Consider the following 22,255-nt stretch of genomic DNA (forward strand, 5'->3'; position numbering starts at 1 on the left):
TGTGGTTAAATGCTAGTCTTGCTGGGTTTTCTGTGCCTGCCATAATGGCTTGCAGCTGAGCTTCTGTCAGGCAGGATTCCCTCCTGAGCTGGGTCTTTTTCCACCCGTCTGGTCGTAGGCAGCTGTTTGGAAAATCACGTACTTGCTCTTCCAGCGTGGCCTCACACTCCTTCCAAATCTAAGACATGGCCCTTTGATGTAGCTCACAGAGCAGCGAGGCCAGGATGGAAAGCATTCTGGGCTGTGAGTAACGTGACCAGACCCACACGCAGGTCCTGGTTCCTGCACGTCCTGGCTGTGTGGTTTGAGGTGAGTTCTAGCCCCTTATATTACATTTGCTATTTCCCATATGAGTAGGCTAATATTAGCTTTGACACAATTCAGAGCATGAGTCCCTTGTCCTAGTCATCTTTCAGTATCCTCATCTCTGTCCAGAATAGGGTCTGGTACAGGGTGTATGATGAGTACAAGTTTGTTGCATGGATGGATGAATAATTGAACACAAGAGTGTAAGAATCCTCCTTGTTCCCTCTATATCCCCCTCTTCTCTGACTTCTATCAGTTTTTGTCCTGCTTTTATTTATTTATGATTATTTTAAAAATATTGGACCTCAGGTGCAGAGTTGGATTATGGATTATTCATAACCCTCAGGTTATGACATGCTTTCATCATTGGTCACTGTGTGCTCTGATTTAACGTATATATAGATGGATGGATTTTAGATAGTATAACAGCATCCATGAACTTGCTACCAAAGCCAAAAATAGGGCCTTGATAATAACTTACGTTTAACCGTATGATTTCCCACCTCCCATCCCTCTGTCTCTCATAATATGGAGTAACCATCATCCTGAATCCTTTATTAATTTTTCCTTTGCTTTCCTTTTTATATAGTTTTTGTTATATCTATATATATTCCTAAAAAGAAAGTGCTTTTCATTTTGGTTACTCTTAACTTTATAAAAAGTAATCATGTTTTTTTCTCCACTTAGTGCAATATTGCTAAGGTTTATCCATCTTGTTTCACCTTGTTGTATATATTCATTTATTCATTATTGTTCATATATTCATTCATTGTGTGGATATACCACTATCGATTCATTCACACTCTTGTGGCTGAACAATTAGGTTATTCCCAAGATTTTGCTCTTGTGAACAGTGCTGCTATGAATATTCTTGGACATGATGCCATCAGATTTGTGTAAGAGTTTCTTTTTGGGTTATGAGCTTGACAGTGGAACTGCTAGGTCATAGGAAATGTGAACTTTTGATTTTAAGAGGTAATGCCAAAACAGTTTACAAAGTTTTTGCATCAATTTATACTCCTACCACATCCTTTTCAACACTTGTTATCCTCAAACTTTAAATTTGGGCCTATTGAGTGGGTATAAAGCAGTATAGCACTGTGGTCTGCCCTGATCACTAATGATGGTGGTGGTGAACAATTCTTCAAGAGTTTATTGCCATATGTGTTTCTTCTTCTGTAAAGTACCTATGGCTACTTTTGCCCATTTTTCTATTCAACTGTTTATACTTTCCTTATTGATTTGTACCAGTTTAGTATATATTTCTGATGAGAATTCTTTGTTGATTTTATGTTCTTTGTTCAGCTATTGATTCTTGTGTAACAAACCACCCCAAAACTTATTGGCTTAAAAAAGCAATAGATAATTTTTTTCTCTCACAATTATGTGGGTTGACTGAGCTCAGCTGGGTGGTTCTTCTGTCCCATGTGGTGTCAGTTGAGGTAACTTACTTACTTGCATTCAGCTGCTGGCTAGGATGGTCGGACGGTCCAAGAAGGCTTCACTAACATGTCAGGTATCTTGATGCTCTTCTATGTGTCCTCTCCGTTTGGTTACCTTGGGCTTTCTCACAGAGGGGTGATGTGGGGGTAGTAGACCTTCTTACCTAGAGACTGGCTTCCAAGAGGAAGGAACAAGAATCTGCCAGTCCTCTTAAGGCCTGTGTTTGAAAATCCCAGAATGTCAATTCTGCTAGAACAAAGCAAATGATCAAGTCAGTCTGGATTCAAGAGGAGAGAATAGCCTCCAGGGTAAATAGCCTCCACCTCTTGATGGGTCAAGTGGCAGACACGCGGAGAGAGAGAAGGAATTGATGGCAGCCGTCATTGGAGACTATCTGCCACTTGTGTATTGTGAATATCTCTCAGTTTGTAAGTTTTCTTTTCATTTCCCTAAGGCGCCTTTGATGAACCAACATTCTTAATTTTAATATAGTCAAATTTATCTCTTTTTTATAGTCAGTGCTTTCCGAATCTTGTTTAAGAAAGTTATCCTTGCTCCAAGCTCTAAAAGGTATATTCACCTTTATTTTCCACTAAGAGATTTAAAAGTTATTTCTGACATTTAAGTCCTTAATTCATCTGAAGTTGATTTTTGTTTGTAGTTTGAATAGGAATCTTTTTCCATTGCATATAGATTAGCCCTCCTTTTCCTACTGATCTGACATACCACCTTTATTGTGTACTAAGCTTTCCAAAATGCATGGGTCTGTTTCTGGGCTCTCTATTCTGTCCTGTAGGTCTGTCTGTCTCATCTTGCTCTGTCTTAATTACAATATCTTCATAATAAGCCCTGATACCTGGAAGGACAACCTTCCTCCTCCTTGGTCCCCTTCTTCAGCAATACCTGGGGTTTTCTTGGTCCTTTGCTGTTCCATATAAACTTGAGAATTATTGTGTTCCCAGAGAATCCCTATTGAGATTTTTGTTGGAATTGTATTGACTTCATAGATCAATTTGGGGGAGAATTGACAAGTTTTTGATATTATCTTCCTATCCGAGAAACCAGTATCTCTCCATTTATTTATTTAGATTTTTTAAAATTCCCTTAATAAAGTTTAAAATTTTTATTTGTTAAATTTCTTTTGAGATAATTGATGTTCTCTGATACCATTGTAAATGGTGTTTTCCCTTTAATTACGTTTTCTAGTTGTTTGCTGCTGTTGAACAGAAATGCAATAACCTTTGTATATTAATCTTATATTCAGCTGCCTTGCTAAACTCTCCTAGTAGTTCTAAAATTTTTTTCAGTAGATTCGTTTGGGGTTTTAATATAAATAATTTTATCATCTACAAATGGTAACAGTTTCATTTCCTCTATTTTAAATGTCATGCCTCTGTTTTTTGTCCTGCTTTTAAAAAATCTTCCTTATTCTTGTCTTTTGTCCAATTTTCACTTTCAATTTTTGTTGAAAACAGCAAGTTGAATCAGAAGTGGCTAAGACTTACAAAGACATGAGTCTTTTTCTTTGTGTGTCCACACAGAGCAGTAGAGTTAGTGTAAGTATCTGTTGGAAGATGTGGGTACAGAAAAATGAATGTAGCCTCTCCCAGTGATACTCATGGGAAGGTAAGGGCTGCCCCAATGGTCTGCAGTCTGAGAAGGCCCATGGATTCTTTTTTCATCTGCTCTACAAATTTTATTTTGAAAACTGTTATCAGTTACTGCATTTTTTTAAAAGCATCATTAGGTTGTCTTCTCTTAAAGCCCTGCTTCATAGTGCCAAGGCCCTACCTTCAGAGATTGATCATAGCCTTGGCCTCCCTGAGAAGGTTCTTCAACCCCAAGTCTACCCATCCATGTAGCCATTCCACATAAATTTAAATCTCTATGAAGATCTCAGGAAAAATGACTTGGAAGGCTGGATAGAGTTTTTAACATTTAAAAAGTCATCGTTCTGATGTTTTTCACTTTTAAATCCACAGTCTGATTTCCTTCGGGAAAATCTTTGAGTCTCCACATAAGTTGATTTGCAGTAAATATGACATTTAAGATGTAGGGTAAAAATCACTGAAACTTCAAGACAAAAACAAATAAAAGAGAAGGAATATTATAATAAAAATATTTGAATAAAATATTCTCTCCCTGACCATTTAAGAGTCTCTTAAAAAAGCCAGACTTCCTAATATTTTTAAATTAGTTTTTAAATATGTAATTAATTTTTTAGAATAAATTTTCTTTCTTTTTATTTTTCAAGGAGAAAGTGTATGTTGTACTTTTGCTTGTTATTATTTAATTTAAGTTTGTGGAATCTTTGTTCGAACTTATTTTATAGAGCAAAAGAGGGTATCACTGAAACTTGGCTCACACACACAGTTAATCTAGGCAAACCACCATCTCCAGCATTATTGGTTTGATAAGTTATTTCTATAGACTCTTTGCTGTCAAGATTTTTTCCAATGACGTGTATGGAAATAAACAGAAGGTTTGGCTCATTTTTATTACCTGGGCAAAGTTCACTAGTGGAATTCATCTTTAATTTATATATCTATTATATCAATTAACCTTGCAAATGTAAGTGTTGACACTAACTTGGATAACTGTGATGCTCTCTTTCCCATAAAATTATTTTTTTTTAAATGTGTACATTCAAATTATTATTCACACTCAAAATTCATATTTTAGTAATTAACTGTTGATCAGATAGTTAGTAGGTGCTAAAGCTCCTGAGCCAGTGTTCTTGCCCATTGTGCTAAATAAAAGAACAGTTTTATTTGGGGCAGCAGCAGGACTAGTGTATCAGCAGAAATGATGAGATGATTCTAAATGTAAGAGGCCTTGGAACCATAGCTCTTAGGCTATTGTGAAGGCTACCTTTAAGAGTAATTGTAGGAAATAATGTATGTTACTGAGTATCTATCATGTCTAATAAACCAGAGTTGTAGCTGGTAGATGGGGGAAGAGAGTTACGGAGTAGTGGTTGACATGTTTTCTCTGGGGCCCTCGGCTTAATCTTGGATCTACCCTTTACCAGTTGTGTGATTCTTGGGAAAATTACTTAAACTCTCCGCTCCATTTCCCCAACTGTAAAATAGAGGTGATAATAATCTTAGGGTGCAGATGTGAAGTGCAGGGTGCCCAGTGTGTAATAGGTGCTCTATAAATGTTAACTTTAATTATTACTATTATTATTTTAAAATTGAGAATCACTATAACAACCCAAAAAGCATCATCTCCATTCTTCAAGTCTACACTATGGAGATGAAGATAAACGTAGATCGCAAGTGTCCACATCCTTGGAAGAGATTTGCTTCTAATCTGGCGTAACTCTTCCAAACTTTGAGGAGTGATAATTCAGTTCCCTCACCAAATAATTAAACTAGTAAATGCTCTCTAGGAAAAAAAAAAAAGGGAAAAATAAAGATCACTGAAGGGAAAATACTCATAAATGTTTAGTTGTCCTGGCTTAGATATTTATTATGTTCCTTATTATAATAAAATTTTATAGAAAGAAATCAAAATTTTTTTGAAAGATTGCTGATGGGCTCATTCCTTTATTGGGCTTTTGTGATATGCTAGGCAATGTGCTGGACTGAAGTGATGTAGTGCAGAGCAAGACACCATGGTCTCTGACCTCATGAACTGATGGGGCTGCATATCCCAAGGTGCTGCTTCTGAGTTATGTAAATGTCTTTATATAACATCAAAAGATAAAGTTGCTCATCAACATATCACCATATATGAAAGAGCCCCCAGTTACATACTAGATGAAAACATTCGTCACACATTTGGTTACACATCAAGATCAAATTTATCTTTGAACATTTAAGAATTAACTTTCAAGATACTCCCTAGGGGCAGAGCAAGGCTTTTGTTGCAGCACATTTCAGTGGAGGCTGTGGGTATAAGTTTGCTTCTTTGTCCCCCTCTCTGTGGCGGTTATGCTCTAAGATAATTTAATTTGAGAGCAGAGTAGGTCAGTATGTGCAGTCCACCACGGGGTAAACATGATCTTTTGACCCAGTTAAAATATATTCAATATATAAGAAAGGTCTATGTTCAGCTTTTTACATGGTAATGGCTGTAAAATTTTGCATTGTAAAAAAAAGAAAAACAAGAACAGAATCAAGAGAATCTGCCTATCAAAAAAGAGTAAATCAGTAAGAAGTTAGAAATGATAATCACCCCAGATAAAAATGGATTCCCGTTTACCTACTGAATTAACAACGGACTTCTTTCTCTGGTGTCTGCAGCCCAGCCACGTCTCCCCGATTTACCTCTCAAGTCTTGTCTTTCATTACTTGTACTACTGTTAAACTGAACCAGCTGGCCTCTGTGCCTTTGCTCATGCTGATTCCTCTACCTGGAACATCTTCCCTGTAGGCAGCTCACTGCCACTTACCAAAGTCCTATCCATTCACACAGGCAGCTGAAATTCCACCTCTTCCACCCTGCCTTTCCTGAGCCCATGGAATATCTACCACCTTAGACCCAGCACTCTGTACTCTTGCCATAGCTCACTTCCCTTATGGTTATCTGTGCACCTAACACCTCCCCTGGGACTATAGGCAGAGATCCTCTTTGTATCCCAGTGCCTGACACAGAACTTGCGCAAAGTAGGATGGAAAGAGTAAAAAAGGTGTGCTGAAGGAAAACATCTTTGAATCCCAAGTACAACAGGCTCTTCTCAAAGTGTCAAATGGGACAAGAAAAACAGAGCTTAAAAGATGGAAGATAAATAGAATCTATATTCAAGAAATGCCGTAAACAGAAGTATAAACAGGTGATGGTTTAAGATTAAATGAAAAAGAGAAAGGCTTACTACTGTCTTCAGAATACAATATGATGATTTCAACAGCTGACATCTCTAAGCTGTATAAAGCAGTCTTTGTTTTGGTTACCTCTTTTACTAAATTGGTGAGAAAAAATTACTTGAAAATAAAAAAATACCTTTTTTTTCAGGGCCAGTTCTGCGACTATTGCAATTCTGAGGACCCCAGGAAAGCACATCCAGTCACCAATGCAATTGATGGATCGGAACGTTGGTGGCAAAGCCCTCCTCTCTCCTCAGGCACACAGTACAACGAAGTCAATGTCACCTTGGATCTAGGGCAGGTAAGTTAGTTATGCTTTCAACTGGAGTGCGGAAAATCAGTTTGGATCGTTATTTCTGTGGTTATTTCTGATATAATAATAATTATTTTAAAAAACTAAGTTCAGTTTTAATTCACTAATTATTGTGAAGCCTGTTACATTAATATTTGCATCCCTCAACACCCAGCACTGTGCCTGTCACAATGCAGACATCCCTACCTATCTGTTAAATGAGTTAAAAAATAGTTGTAAATAATTTCATTGGCAAAAACATTTTTATTATTATTTTTGATTGTGGTAAAGTACACAAAACATAAAACTTACCATCTTAGCCATTTTTAAGTGTACAGTTCAGTGGTGTTAAGTCATTCATACTGTTGTGCAGCCCATCTGCAGAACTCTTTTTCATTTTGCAAAACTGGCATTCTGTACCCATTAAACACTAACTCCCCATCTCCTCTTTCTCTAGTCCCTGGCAACCACCATTCTACCTCTGTCTCTATCAAGTTGACTACTCTAGGTATCTTATATAAGTGGAATCATACAGTATTTGTCCTTTTGTGATTGACTTAGTTCTTTTTTCTTTGTGAGGAAGATCAGCCCTGAGCTAACATCCACGCCAATCCTCCTCTTTTTGCTGAGAAAGACTGGCCCTGGGCTAACATCTGTGCCCATCTTCCTCCACTTTATATGGGACGCCGCTGCAGCATAACCTGATGAGCAATGCATCAGTGTGTGCCCAGGATCCGAACCTGGGCCACCAGCAGTGGAGCACGCATACTTAACTGCTACACTGCGGGGCCGGCCCCTGTGATTGACTTATTTCACTTAGCATAATATCTTAAGGTTCATCCATGTTGTAGCATATGTCAGAATTTCCTTCCTTTTTAAGGCTGAATAATATTCCATTGTATGTATATACCACATTTTGTTTATCCATTCATCCATCAATGGAAACTTGGGCTGCTTCTACCTTTTGGCTATTGTGAATAATGCAGCTATGAATATGGGTGTGGTGAAGATACTTTTATAGCGTTCTCTTTCCTGGAAGTCCTGACTCTGTGAACAGTGGCTACCATAGGTTTTGGTCTTGTTTGGCCAGCTGGCCCACAAGGGAACCCGACTTCAGGCCTATCCCTCTGTGGTACGTTAGGATGGCCCCCAGGATGCCTTCCCCCTGGTGTACATGCCCAGTGTAATCCTCTCTCCTTTGAGTGGGGGCAGCACTATGAATATGATGGATGTCACTTCCACAATAAGGTGGCATTATATGACAAAGATAAAGGGATTTTGCAGATGTGTTTAAGTCAGGGACCTTAAAGATCCCTTTTATCAAAGGGAGATTATCCCGGGAAACCTATCCTAATTAGGGGAGCTCCTAAAAGGAATTGGGCCCTACCTGAAGGAAGAGATTGGAAACATGAGAAATTTTCCTGCTGACCTTGAAAGGGAAAACTGCCATGTTGCAAGTTGTCTGTGGAGATGGACACATGGCAAGGACCTAAAAGTGGGTTCTAAAAGCTGACAGCAGCCCCAGCCAGCAGCCAGCAAAAAACCAGGGACCTCAGTCCTACAACCACAAGGAACTGGATTCTGCCAACAATAATTGCAAACTTGGAAGCAGGTCTTTCCAGGCATCTGGTGGACACCTTGATTGCAGCCTTGACGCTGAGCAGAGAACCTGATCACATCATGCCTAAACTCCTGACACACAAAACTGCAAGATGATAAATGTTGTTTTAAGCCACTAAATTTGTGGTAATTTGTTCAGCAGCAATAGAAAACTAATGTATCATCTTCTTTCCTCTTTCAGACCAGAGAGTGCCTCCCATCTATTTCACCCTATTCCTTCAACAAATGTTTATTGAGTACCTTCTGTGTGCCAGGCACTCTTCTAGGCATTTAGGATACATAAGGGAACAAAAGAAAGGGAGATTCCTTCCCTCATGGCATTTATATTCCAGTGCAGGAGACAGCCAACAAAAATATATATAATAAATAAGTAAATATGTTAGAACCTGATAAGAGCTATGGAAAAATGAAAAAGTAGATCAGGGTAAGAGGATCACAAGTGCCAGGGACAAAGATAGTTTGCAGTTTTAATTAAAATGGTCAGGAGAGGGCTTACTGAGCAAAGATTTGAAGCAGGTGAAGGTGTTGGTCACGCAGATATCTGTCACCCAGACAAAGGGAACAGCCCTGCAAAGCCCCTAAGATGGGAGCTTGTCTGGAAAGTACAAGGAGCAGCATGGAGGAGGCCAGAGTGGCTGGAGCAGAGTAAGGGAGGGGGAAGTGGTGAGAGAAGAGGTCAAAGGGATAACAGACAGGGCCAGATCATGTAGGCCCCCATAGGCCATCGTATGGACTTTGGCTTTTAAGTGAAATGAGAGCCATTACAGAGTTTCAAGCAGAGGAATGATATGATCTGATTTATATTTTAAAAGGATTTCCTTGCCTGTTCTGTTGAGGATTATCAGGGGGCAAGGGTAGAAGACTGCCACAATAATCCAAAAGAGAGATGCCAGTGGTGGCAATGGAGGTGGGTGACTGGATTCCAGATATATTTTGAAGATAGAGCTGTGACGATTTCGTAATGTATTGAATGTGGAATGTGAGAAAAGAGAGGATTCAGGAAAAATTCTCAGGACTTTTAGTCTGAGCAACTAGAACTGCTGTTTACAGAGATGGTGGAGACTGTGGGAAGAGCAGGCTTAAAGCTATTTTTTAAAAACCTACTTTTTAAAAACAACCTTTTGGGTGCTGGCCCAGTGGCGTAGTGGTTAAGTCCGGTGTGCTCTGCATTGGCGCAGGTTTGCGGGTTCAGATCCTGGGCACAGACCTACACCACTCATCAAGCCATGCTGTGGCGGCAATCCACATACAAAATAGGGGAAGATTGGCACAGATGTTAGCTCAGGGCTAATCTTCCTCAAGCCAAAAAAAAAAAAAAACAACACTCTTTTGATGTACTGAGAAGTCCCTAATTAAGACAGTTGAATTAAAAAAAAAACAAGCAGTGTCGGAACAATTTAGTAATTTGCTGGTTGCTGACAGACACTGGCCATGGCAAACATCTGCGTGAAGACTGTGTCCACCCGCCTCGTTACTGGCTGAGGAGGCTGCTCTGTGAGGTAGTTGAGAGCATGGGTCCTGGAGGCAGCCCGCCTCGGTTTGTGCCCTGATGCAGTGCTTACTCGCTGTGTGACCTTGAGCAACAACAGACTTAACCGCTCTCTGTTGCAGTTTCCTCATTTACAAAGTGAGATAATAGTGGTGCTTACCTCCTAGGATTGCTGTGAGGGTTGAATCAGTTAACTGCTTTGTTTTTAAAACTCTTTAGGCCAGTGGTTTTTAAATAAATTTTTATTTAATGAAATAAAATGAACTTCAATAAACGCTCATTATTAAAACAGACAGATTCATAACTTCTGCTCCTCTAGAAAACACTCTTTATAGTACTGAAGAAAATACTCTAGAAAAGTCTAGAAACAGGGAAAGCAATATAAATTATGTCAGACTGAAGATGCATCTTTCCTCTTTCTGTTGGAGCAACGTGTTATGTCTTGTAAGATTTGTGTCGTATGCCCCGTTGATGGGATCTGTATTTTCTTCTTTTTGCTGGAATTAACCATGAAAGTGTCACTGAGAGGTTAGATTTCATGATTGAATCGTGAACTAAAGATCTTAGATTTAGGGAAATGTGAATTTTGATGCATGGTTGGGAAATAATACATAGGCCATAAACTTTTTATTAGCAAATCACTTTTTTCCAACTACTGAAAACTGAAATTTGATTTTCTTATGCTGTAGTCATTTGACAGCTTGTGTTGTCATGAGGGGGTCGCTTTTCTCTGTTTCCTTTTATACTAGTTGTTGGTTTTCATTGTCATTTTTCTTGGAAAACACAATTTGACAAATAAAAACATTACCTTCAAGACTTGATCTCGAGGGGCAGCTTTCTCCCTTATCAGGTGCCAAACGTAGGAAGTTTCTATGATTCAACAGCGGCAGTGACATGTTCCAAGGCTGTTCAAGTTCATTTGATTATACTTTATTCATCAGTTTCAGGCTATAGGGTAAGAACATAATGTCTCACAAAAATCTTTCATCTTGTTTGGTCAAGTATGATGAGTTCATTTTGACATTTAAAGCAAATGGTGGATGCCCAGTTTTTAAAAGGAGGATTTTTGGAATACAGGGACATTTGTTTCTTCTTGGACTCCTGGTGGGGCATGACCTCCAGAGAGCTCCCTCTGTGAGATAGGAAGGTGTGGCAATGGGCTCTAGACATGCTCCTGGATTTCCTTCAGAATCTGAGTGACTCTTTCTCTGTGAACTCCCTATGTTCACCTCCACTGTTCCTGCTCCAGAGTGAGGTATAAGGAAAACATGGAGGTGGGTGTGGCAAGGGTTCTCATGGTTCCCTGAAGTCAAGGTGGCCGGGAGGGGCTGGCTCTCAGGGGGGACGGAAGAGGTGAACCAGCGCAGGGCGAGACAGGAGCCACAGCAGAGCAAGCTTGGTTCATTGGTTCCAGGGAACAGCAGGAAGATCATCTCGAGAAGAATTTTAAGGCTTTTATGCAACTTGTCGTGTCCCCAAGAGTATTATTTTTAACCTATGAGTAGTAAAAATAAACAAAGACAAAACAAACAACAACCCCTCAGAAAACCTCGGCAGGAATGAGTGTTTGCCTCAGAGGTCGGGGGTGGGAAGAGAAAAGGTAACAGTGTACCGTGTTCCGCAGGATTGCTGGGGAAAGGTGCCTGGCTGGGGCAGGAGCACAGCAGATGAGACAGTCCTTTGGGCCTTGTTAGAGGCAACGGCTGGGATGCTGAAGCCTACCCACAGCCCCCTGGTCCCCTTCTGTGTCGGCAGCTCTGATGGATGGTTTTTATGCCCATTCACATGTCCCATCTCAAGGGCCTACACCTGACTCTCTACTTCCTGCCTGAGGGGTCTTTCCAGGGCCCCAGGAGCTTCATTAGCCTGTGCCTAGAGCAGCCAGGAAGTGCAGGATTTAATGCCCCCAGGGGCACCCCTCAACCCAGGGGGGACAGGAGTTGGTGGGAGAATCCCCCATTTCCCTGCCTCTCCATGGGACTGTTTGAACTGCATTTTTCATAATTCTTCAGTGTCTCTGCCAGAATTGAGTCCCTGTTGGCCCTGGTAGGAATCTGCTCTAAAAACACATCAGTCATTGGCTTTCCCCCTCCTCTGTGGTCCTTTCTCTCCCAGTTTGTGCTTCTCGAGATCAACTCCCAAGTAAACTGCCTGTACCCAAGTCTGTCTCAGAGTTGGTGTTAGAGAGGACCCAAACCAAGACAGAGAAGAAAGGGGACTTCAACTAAGATCTGAAATCCTCCTAGATGGTCTCACAAGCAAACACTGTGAAAAAGTTATTTAAAATGTAATAAATAGAAAATTCAGAAAATGTTTCTAAAACTCTCAGGTTAAGAGTAATAAACGGAACAGCATTGTAACTCCTAAAGAAAAAAGTAAGTCACAGAGAAATTTCTTGCTACTCTACCTATTTTTTCATGAACTCAGCATAGATCATGAGCTCTCCAGGGGCCAGATACAAGTATAGGATCCAGCCATCTGAGAGTGAATTTAGTATGTAGATGTCTTCTAGGATTTTATTTTTTTTTTCTGGTCTTCTTCAACTTTTAGTAGACTTTGGTGGATGAATGCAAAACATTCTTAATAGCCTTTGTCAGTTCTGACTCAGACAGGAGGAAGGCCTGGGCTAGTTTCTGATTCTTCCTGGGCTCTTGGGCCTTGGAGACTAAATTGGTTCTAAGGATGCCTGGCAGACGAGGTCACTAAGAATCTGACTCACTTGGGTCTCTGGGTGGATACAGTTCAAACCATAAAGTGAATTAGTTTTGGATTTGACCCAATCTTCTAGATTCCTTAGGAATTCTCTAGACTACAAGTTTCAGGAGGCCAGGGACTAAATCTTCTTTTGTTCGCTACGACGTGATGTTCTGCTCCCAACATCTTGTGCAGTATTCAGCACATAGTAGATGCTCAATAAATATTTGCTGAGTGAGTGTAGAATGAACCAAGTATGACTCAAGGTCGGTCTGAATTTCCCCAGGGTATAGTACTAGTGGGAGCATATTGCCGTGAAACTAAATCTCTGGGTGGAGTGGACCAGCCTTGGCTCTGTAATTAATTAGATGGTTGGTTCCACTTATGACGCTTGGGTCTTTTTGCAGCGTCATTTAAGTATTTTGTAGCTATAACACAATTAGAAGATATAGATCTTATTCAGAACAAATTTGAGTATAGTCTTATTCTGGAAGTTCTCATTCTGTTGGCTAAAACTCAGTCACGTGGCCCCACCCAACTGCCTAAGAGCAGGCCAGGAAATGTAGTCTAGCTGTTGCCCAAGAAGAGGAAGCAAGCTTTCTAACTAGCAAAGCAGTCTTCAGTGGTGTGCTACAGGTGCCTCCTACCAGTTGTGAGAGCTCGTTCTGTGCATCTTTTCCCAGCTCTGTACTCAGTGACATCAGCCATGAAGGGAGAATTTTTTTTGTTGTTAGTGCCATGAATTCTGACTTCTAGCAACCTGTGTATAGCAGAGAGGAACCCTGCCTGGTTTTTTTTGTGCCATCCTCTCACCTTGCGGCACTATATCAGACAGTGCTCTGCTGCTATTCATAGAGTTTTCTGGCCCATTTTTTTGGCAGTGGGTGGCCAGGTCCTTCTTCCTAGTCTGTCTTAGTCTGGAAGCTCCGCTGAAACCTGTCCACCACGGGTGACCCTGCTGGTATTTGAAATGCCAGTGGCATAGCTTTCAGCATCGCAGCAACATGCAGACGCCACGGTATGACAACCGACAGATGCGTGGTGTGGTTCCCTGACCAGGAAATGAACTGGGGCCACGGTGGTGAGATCACCGGACCTTAACTTCTAGACCACCAGGGCTGGCTGGTGGGAGCATTTATACCACAGAAATTGGCAAATGTTACAAATCAGGGCTTCTTCTTTGCAAGAGCCAGTTTACCAGCATACCACTCGCTGAGTCTCTTCCTCATCCCTCCACTTCCCCTCCTTACCATCTAATTGATTACTATTCTTGGTCCTTAATATCTCGGAGTCCAGCTGCTCCTCTCCATTGATACCACACTACCCTGGTTTGGCCCTTGACAGCTCTGCTTATGGTTAGTCCACCAATCTTCCATCTCATTTCCCAGCTTCTACTCTCAGCTCCCCCGGTTTTTGCAGTCAGCCTGGGAGGAACAGAATCACTAATGGTGAGATGAGAAAGAGTAGAAACAGTTAAGGTTGGTGGGTCTAGGGTCCAAGGGTCTACCTGTCAATCTTTCTTATTGCTTCCAGAACAAAACAAAAACTTGAACGTGTCATTCTCCCTGATTAACATCCTGTAGTGGCTCTCCGTTACTTTCAGAATAAATTCCAAGTTTCTTGGCATGGCGTATAAACCCTTCACAAACCAGCCCCTGCCTCTTCACCAGCCTCTTCTCTAGCTGCCACTTTCTCTCACGGACTCTGTGCTATATCAGCAGGGACCTATTTGTAACTCCCTAAATACTCCATGACATTTCTGGTGCTGTTCATGGCTCTTGGGATACCTTCCCACCGTGCCTAGTCTGGCTACCTCCTTCCCAACAGAACGCAAGTTTATCACCTGCTGGAAACCCTCCCTGGCTGCCTGCTTCCCCTGGGCTGTTTCTGTTTACTCTGAGCACTTACTACGCTGTGTAGTGAAGGCTCAGTATGCCGTGAGCTCCTTAGGGTCAAGGGCTATGCAGATAGTCATCTTCTTTTTATGCACGGGGCTTAAAAGTCCTGGTGTATACTATGTCCTCCACACATGCTGAATTAAGTGGAAAGAAAAATTCCAAATTGTTCTTTTCATGTTATCCTATTTGATTATATGTCTTGCTGTAATCATGAACAGCTCTGCCTTGTTTTTTAAAGATCCCTAACATTTATGTTTGCTAGTTTCCATATAACCAGCACCACAAGTATAAAACATAACAGAAATGAGTTAAATATGTGTCCTTCCAAAATACTCAGTAGGCTATAGGCAGACAACATAAATCCAAGAAACAGAAGCGGGGGTAGAAATTATACTAGGAAGCAGCAACACTTTTCTTCTGGAATTTTCTAAACTCTCTACAGAAGTTAATATGTTTAAGTGATGAACAGAGGTCACTGTGACCTCCTTGGTGACTCTTACCAGATAACCCTGGGTCACACACTATTATGACTCTGGCATTTGGCTACGTCCCAGGGTTAAGGCCATTGTAAAGCTGTCAGGGATCTTTCTTGTCAGGAAGGGTGATAACCAGGGTTCGGCATCCCATGGGGAGGCGAAGCCTGAAGTCCGGGGAGGGGCACTAGAGGGGGTAGCCCCCCAGCTGCTGAATGAGCCCACGTCATCTCTCATAGAGCTAAACAGCAAACATACACTTGGGGGTCATTTCTTGAGAACTCCCAGGATCATGACTCATGCTGATGAGAGAAAAATAAGCAGAAACAAAGCCCTTGGTGCCTTTTAGAAAAGGTCAATCCTATTTCTCTGAGGTTTGGCCATGCAGTTAAGATGGAAGACAGCATGCCGTGGCACTGATAATAAGTTACATGGAACTGGGAATTGACCAGGAAGGAAAGTCACTGTCTTCTTGAGAAGGTCCCAGATTGCTGTGCCAACATTTGGTAATATAGGGGTGGTCAGGGTGGGAAAGAGACTGAGGCATAGAACCTGGGCAGGCTGGGGTCAGGGCATCCAGGGGTCAGGTGGTGGTCCTGACAGGCCGTCACCTATGAGTCAGGGGAGGACTTACTGCCTGTGGCTAGAGACGGTTGTGAACAATGTTTGTGAATGTACCTGACTTGAAATATTATTATAACATGGAATATTATTATTACTTTTATTTTTACTTATGGAAATTGTCATTGACGTCCCCACCCCCGTCTTCTCTCCCTTTCTAGACTTCCAATGAGCTTAAGCTGCCTTATCTCCTCTAAGTGAGTGAAGTGTCTATAAACACATTCACACTAAAGTTCTGGAAACTCAGTACTTATTTTACATCTTCCCAGAATGTTTGCATTTTAAAAAATTATTATCTTTGTCATGAAACTACTACTTCTAGGAATTTATTCTAAGGAAATAGTAAGATAAATGCTCAAAATGTTTGAGCAAGGCTATTCTTGGGAGCATTGTTCATGATAACATAATGTGGGGAATCAATCTCATGTCCAGTGAAAGGGGACTGATTCATTCAATGGATTGATTGGCAGCCATTAGAATGATGTCATAGAGGGGTCTTTATTGACATGACATACGTCCATTCTGTATTGTGAAGAAAAATATCAAATTTTATGTAAGCTGTATGTATAGAATGATATGATTACATTTTCTTTGTGTGTATAAGCAAAGAAAAAAGTCAGGAAAGAGAGAATCTAAAATGCTAAGAGGATGTTTTCTCTGGATGTTGGGATTATTGGTGATTTTTCCTTTCTTCTGTAAATCTCATTTACAGTGTAATTCAGATCAATGGCTTTGGGTTATTACCTAGGTACAAATCTGGCCGCACAGCTTTCTAGCTGTGTGACGTTGGACCCTCTAGTTAATGTCTTGGGTTCAGTTTCTTCATCTGAAATTTGAGGATGAATCTAGTACCACCCTCATAGGGTTATGTGAGGAATTAATAAGATAATACAGGAAAAGCTCTCAGAATTATGGCTTGCACACTGTAAGAACTCAGTCCATGTTAGCTGTTATGTCTGTGTTTTTTTCAATGAGCGTGTATTACTGTTAGAGTTAGAAAGACAATAAAGCTAATTGGGAAAAATTTTCCTTTTGGGAAAAAAAGAAGAGCTCAATACAGAGGATGAAAGGAACAATTATCCCTGGTGGGATTTGAGGTATTGATGAAAAAGCTTCATCGGAGCTTTTCTGCTGCTCTCCATCTCCCTAAGATAAGTTTCTGACTATTTCATCCCAGAATGAGGTTGGCCTGCTAGAGATCTTTAAATGCCAACAGAATCAGAAAAATGCCCAGTAAATGGAAATTGATTTTTTTTTTAAAGAGCCTATTTCATTCCTTAGCTAATCTTGAAAACTATTTTATGTTTCTTCCCTTGTGAAACTTTCATGATTTCAGGCATATTTTGGCTTTAAATCATGGCAATTTTCCTATTACTATTAATGGCAAGCATTTATAAGGAAAAACTGAATTTCATGAATTCTTCACAATGTTCCAATGATAGCTTGGGTTAAATATAATGTCTCGGGGGAGTCCTCGGGCCCCGGCGCCTCCTCTCCTCTGCCCTCTGTCTCCCAGGGCACCTCCTCAGCCTCCCTGGAGCCTCTGCTCCTACTTACGGCCTGTGACCCTGGAGCCTTCCTACGCCACCAAACTATCTCCCTTTACTCCTTTCTTCCCAAGGCCTCTTCTTTCCCTAGTCCCATTTCTATGACTCTGTTCTCTTTTGCTTTTTCACTTTCCATTCTTCCACTGCATTTCCTTCCTTTAGGGAAAAACCAAAACAAAACCAAACCATCACCTTTTCTTGCGGTCACCGCCAGCCTTCAGGAGGGGTGCTGTGCGTGTCCCTGGCCGCCCCTCCCAGCCCCAGAGTGGTGGCCTGCGGAGCCGGTTGGGAGCATCAGGGCTCCCCAGGGAGGCTGGGCTTCACAGGACCGGGCCCTGTGCCTGGCTACAGCTGTACCCACCGGCCCTGCCCCAAGTGGCCTGACGACGCAGGCAGTGTGGGCATCTTTCCTCCCCAGGACTCTGCAGCTCCCTCCAGACCAGAGGGGCAGGTTTCATTTCCCCACGTCCCACCCAGCAGCTCCTGCCCCTCTTCCACGTGCCGTGTCTTTTGGCTGTGCTGCCTGCAGGTAAGGATGCTTCGTGCTCCTCGTATCTCTCTAATTCAAAAGCAAGTTCCTGTGCTATTTGCACTCCTCTCTTTAACTCGCAAACCACTACTGTAAACATTCTACAGCTGAGGAATTCCTGATTCAGTATATCATACGTGACGTGCTCTGTTCCGTATATTTTAAGCACCTGAGCAATGAGATTGTATGTTTACCTTTATAATTTCTCAACGTCCCAGAATAGCCAGAATGGACACTTGGTTCCTGCCCCTGCCTCTCACAATTGTCCTCGTTCAACAGACTCTCACCATCCCTCGCCCCGCCTGTTATCATCAGGCAGTGTCCCAGGAGCTCCCTGCGAGATGGAGGGGGCATGGCAGGGCCAGGGAGCCTGGGAGCTGGGAGAAGCAGCACTCTTTCCGCTTCAGGATCTGAATCGCCAGATCCAGGGGGGCACAGCAGTGTGAATTCAGCCTGGTCTCTATTAGAGGGTGCAGATGGGCAGAGCAGTGGGGCGGTTAGTGTCAGAGTGAGAGAGCAGGCCCAGGGCTGGGCATGGTGAGCTCGAGTGCATGGAAACCAGAGTCCAGCCTCCTTACAGCGGAGGGAGGTGAGGACAGGGAGACTGCATGCAGAGCAGCTGTTTTGCAAATACCTGTGTTTCAGCGCGAGGGCATCGCCCCAGCACTGCTCAGGCCTGGGCAGGGCTGGACCTGAAAGTGCCTGGTATTTAAGACAGGTGGGTCTGACACCTTGCCGGGCTGCCCTGGCTTGCCCTCATTAATAGGTTGCTATGGCTTTCACATGAGTCCCTGTTAAACTCATTTTATTACTCTCCTAGCCAGCCATCCACTCAGTCCTGGACACTGCTCTCCTTCCTTCCTTATTTCGCCCATTTCTTCCAGTCCACGTGCTGCTGGGCCCTCTACTCTCCCCAAGGCTATACAAACCACCACCCAACCCAAGGGTGCCTTCACATCCCTGAAACCCTGCCCGTTTTCAGCCTGGGCAGCTCTGACCTTGCTGCTCAAAGTGTGGTCTTTGGATCAGCTGCATTGGCATCTCCTGGAAGCTTGTTAGAAATGCAGAATTCTGGGCCCCAACCTGGACCTGTTGAATTGGAACCTGCATTTTACGTCTCCCCAGGTAGATCGCATGCACGTTAAAATTCCAGAAGCACTGCTTAGGCAAGTGCTCCTCAAACTGTGTGTGACAAAGGACTTTGAGTAGCACTGCTCTAGACCATGGACTATAACTTTTCTTCAAAGTTATTGATGCCCACTGTGTCGCATCCTGAAAAGTGTGCCTCTCCTTTCTATGACACGAGGTCTCTTCTCTGGTTCAGATTTGGTTGTGCAGTTCAAGATACATTTGTTCATTATTTAAGACTGTAGCCCCAACTCCCTTCATGACCCAGGTAGTCTCCCTCCCTCCCCCACCCACTCTCTGCCCTGCTCAGTGCCCAAAGCAGCTTGACCTTCGTGGGCAGCATCCACAGGCTTCCCTGCCCTCTGGCTTCTGGCAGGGTTTGGCCAATGGGAGGTACATGCCAGTGCTCAGCTCAGAGGGTAGGAGGAGAGAGAGATTGGGGCATCTATTCCCCCCATAAGTTGCAGTATCTCAGTTCTTCTATCGAAGGTCTTGACTTCGGGCAGGCAACTTGCCTCTACAGCTGCAGCTCTGTCTCGGCTCCAGTATCTGCTTCCTCTCCTTGCCCTTCAGGTCAGGGTGGGAGAGGCTCTCAGATGTTCCTGGCTCTGAGGCGCGTTGCCATCATGAGAAGGTCTCCCTCACTCTGCCCACTCCTTTGTAAATAGCTGCTTTGTTAAACTCTGCTCAATTATTTTGTTCTAGTTGGTCATCTGTCTCCCCCTGGGGCTCTGAGTGACACCTGCACTCTGACTTGCAAAGGTTGCTTTTCAGCTGGTTGAAATTTATTGAAATCCCCCAGTTGTCATCTCTAAAAGAATGAAAGGAAATTATGAAGGAGGTTACTAAATAGAAGTTTTTAAAAAGTACATATAATTTGAGTGAGTGTGTGTGTGTGTGTGTGTGTGTGTGTGTGTGTATGTGTGACAGACAGAGAGAGGGAGACAGGGAGAAGAAGAGAAAGAGCTCAATTGAATTATGGCTATGAAGTAAGGAACAGTATTCTGTTCCTTTCTGTATTCCCAATACCTAGGAAAATAGCTGGTGGATAGAAATTATTCAGTAAATGTATGTTTAATGCATGAATGAAGATACAAAGAGTTCCTTGCTTATATCTGCCCACTTTACGTATGTCTCTCGCACAGCAAAAACCATACATATGCAGTGGATAGTAAGATATTTATCACTTGCAACTTGGAACATATTGAAGACATAATGAAAAAGTTGGACTTTTGGTCATTTAAATTTAGAGTATTAGTCTAAACATTTAGAAAAATAGGTGGTAGGAAGAAGGTATATTGCTCTTTTCCTTATGGTAGATAAGCTCATAAGTCTTAAAAAATTCTTCAACATCTGCTTCACAAGATGAGTAATTTACAGTTTAAAAACCTAAGTTTTGTGGCAGCTATAACATGAATTTAATGCTGATATACTTTCTCTGCTAGGAACTGTTTGAAGCACCTTTCAAGTATTAACTCATTTAATCCTCACCACAACCTTATGAGATAGGTCTCCATTTTCTGGAAGAGGAAACTGACGCTCAGAGATGTTACATAGCCTCCCAGTGTTGCATAAGCTATGACTAATGGTCACAGGTGAGCGTGGGGGTAAACAGAGGATTTGTAACCAGGCAGTCTGGCTGCAGAGCCGGCCTTCAGTACTGTGTGATGATAATGCACGCGATGCTCCCATTCTGTCTGTGCTCCAGCTCCATGGAGCTCTTATGGCTTAGGTGGGTATTTGGCTTATAACTGCTGCCCCTCTCTCAGGATGTTGTCCATCGTCTTCCACAGTATTGCCCTGTAAAGATCCATTTGAGAAGTCCCTTTAGTCCCCAAAACAGTTGTGCTTCTTTTGGGCATTAAAATAAAAAACAAAACTAAACAAAACATGTAAACACTGGGATCACGTTTCCATCTTTATGTTGGTTACTAGATGCAAATTTATGGCTCTACCATGCAAGCATATGGAGCTTCCTGGCACGCATTTTGTGTGCAGACTTCACTATGGCCTCAACATTTCATCCCTATCTATCAATTTTCCTTTTACTCCTTTTTTTATTTGTTTTGATTCTTGGTAATTTCATATTGCTCATTGTCTTTACATTCTTTAGGATTTAGGGCCCTAAATCCCTCCCCACCCTTTCTTTCTTAAACAAAATGGGATGTAGATGAATACACACAATATATTGATGAAACAGTAAAATATAATCGCTGTTTTCATTCCAGTCATATGTTTTGTTGCCACTTAGAATAAACTCGCAAGATATATTTTACCTTACTTTATGATTATCCTGAGCCTGAAAAATTTGTATATTCATATAAAAATATTTCTTATGTTATTAGTGTTAAATGATATTTCTGAGTCATTTTGAGAAGTAGAATGCAATTCTGTAGAAAACACTCAAGCTTTGTAGCTGGCTATGGCTTACTTTTTACTTTTGCTTTTTTCTGAGTGGATTTTCACAGAGAAGCTCAACATCAGGCAGAATGGCTGAGCATCAAAGGCTGTCAGAAGAGCGTGCCAGGTTATAATTTTCCTTTTACGATACGTAATGGACAAAGAATCTACTTTCACTCAGCTGTTTCCTTTTAGAACTGACTTGACATGTTTTTTTCCTAGAGCAAATATATCCCTTCATTATAAGACCTCATTAGCTATTGTACTATTTCATTCTCTCGTATTTTTTTTCTGCTCCTAAGTTTTTCCAGTAACAGTAGGATAATAATATGTGTGTTGATAGCTGACAGTGGGTTTGTTTTCAAATATATAGGGATTCTCCTAAGCGTTCATATTATGACTCATAACGTCTCGAGGCATTCTTTCAAAAGACCCCTTCCCACCCACGTTGTACCTCTCCCTACCCATTATTTCTCCTCTTGTTAAGAGTTATTGCTTACTTTGGAGAACAATTGAGCCTTAATAAAGTATGGTCTATGCTGAAATTTCTTGCTCGACGTATTACCCTATAGAAGGTAGACTTGCACAATTAGATTGTAATTTGCCTACCTGAAGTTACATACATCTACAGAGATGGTTTGGCAGCTTGTGGGCATGCTGTGATTTCAGGATGTAGAGCAGGCTGTTCTCCAGCCTCTGGAATTCCTTTAGCTGGGGATAAAGCTATTAAAGGGGTAATGTCCTGGGGAAAGGCAAAATACTGACTGAAAATTTACTTGAGACCAGGTATCCGTAGGAGAAAGAGCAGCGCTAGCAATGTGCTTCTGGTGGAAAAAAGGGTAGATGTTATGGACTGGACCAGTGCTTCGCAAACTTAAATGAACATCTGAATCATCTATTCAAATGATGATTCTAAACTCAGAAGGTTGCCCATAGATTCTGCATTTCTAAGATGTTCCCCAGTGATGCCACGGTTGGTGGCCTATGAGCTACACTCTGAGCAG

At 41.9% G+C, this 22,255-nt stretch overlaps 1 protein-coding gene across 1 annotated transcript in view; it reads left to right on the plus strand.

Annotated features, from left to right (window-relative positions):
- The window catches only part of LAMA3 (laminin subunit alpha 3), a 242,944-nt gene that overhangs the window by 17,908 nt on the left and 202,781 nt on the right, over positions 1–22,255 (plus strand). The window contains exon 2 of the mRNA XM_058556902.1: positions 6,709–6,861. Coding sequence (XP_058412885.1) covers positions 6,709–6,861 — 153 coding nt within the window. The remainder of the gene's footprint in view (positions 1–6,708; positions 6,862–22,255) is intronic.

The sequence above is a fragment of the Diceros bicornis genome, chromosome 16, assembly GCF_020826845.1.
Source record: "Diceros bicornis minor isolate mBicDic1 chromosome 16, mDicBic1.mat.cur, whole genome shotgun sequence".
NCBI lineage: Eukaryota > Metazoa > Chordata > Mammalia > Perissodactyla > Rhinocerotidae > Diceros > Diceros bicornis.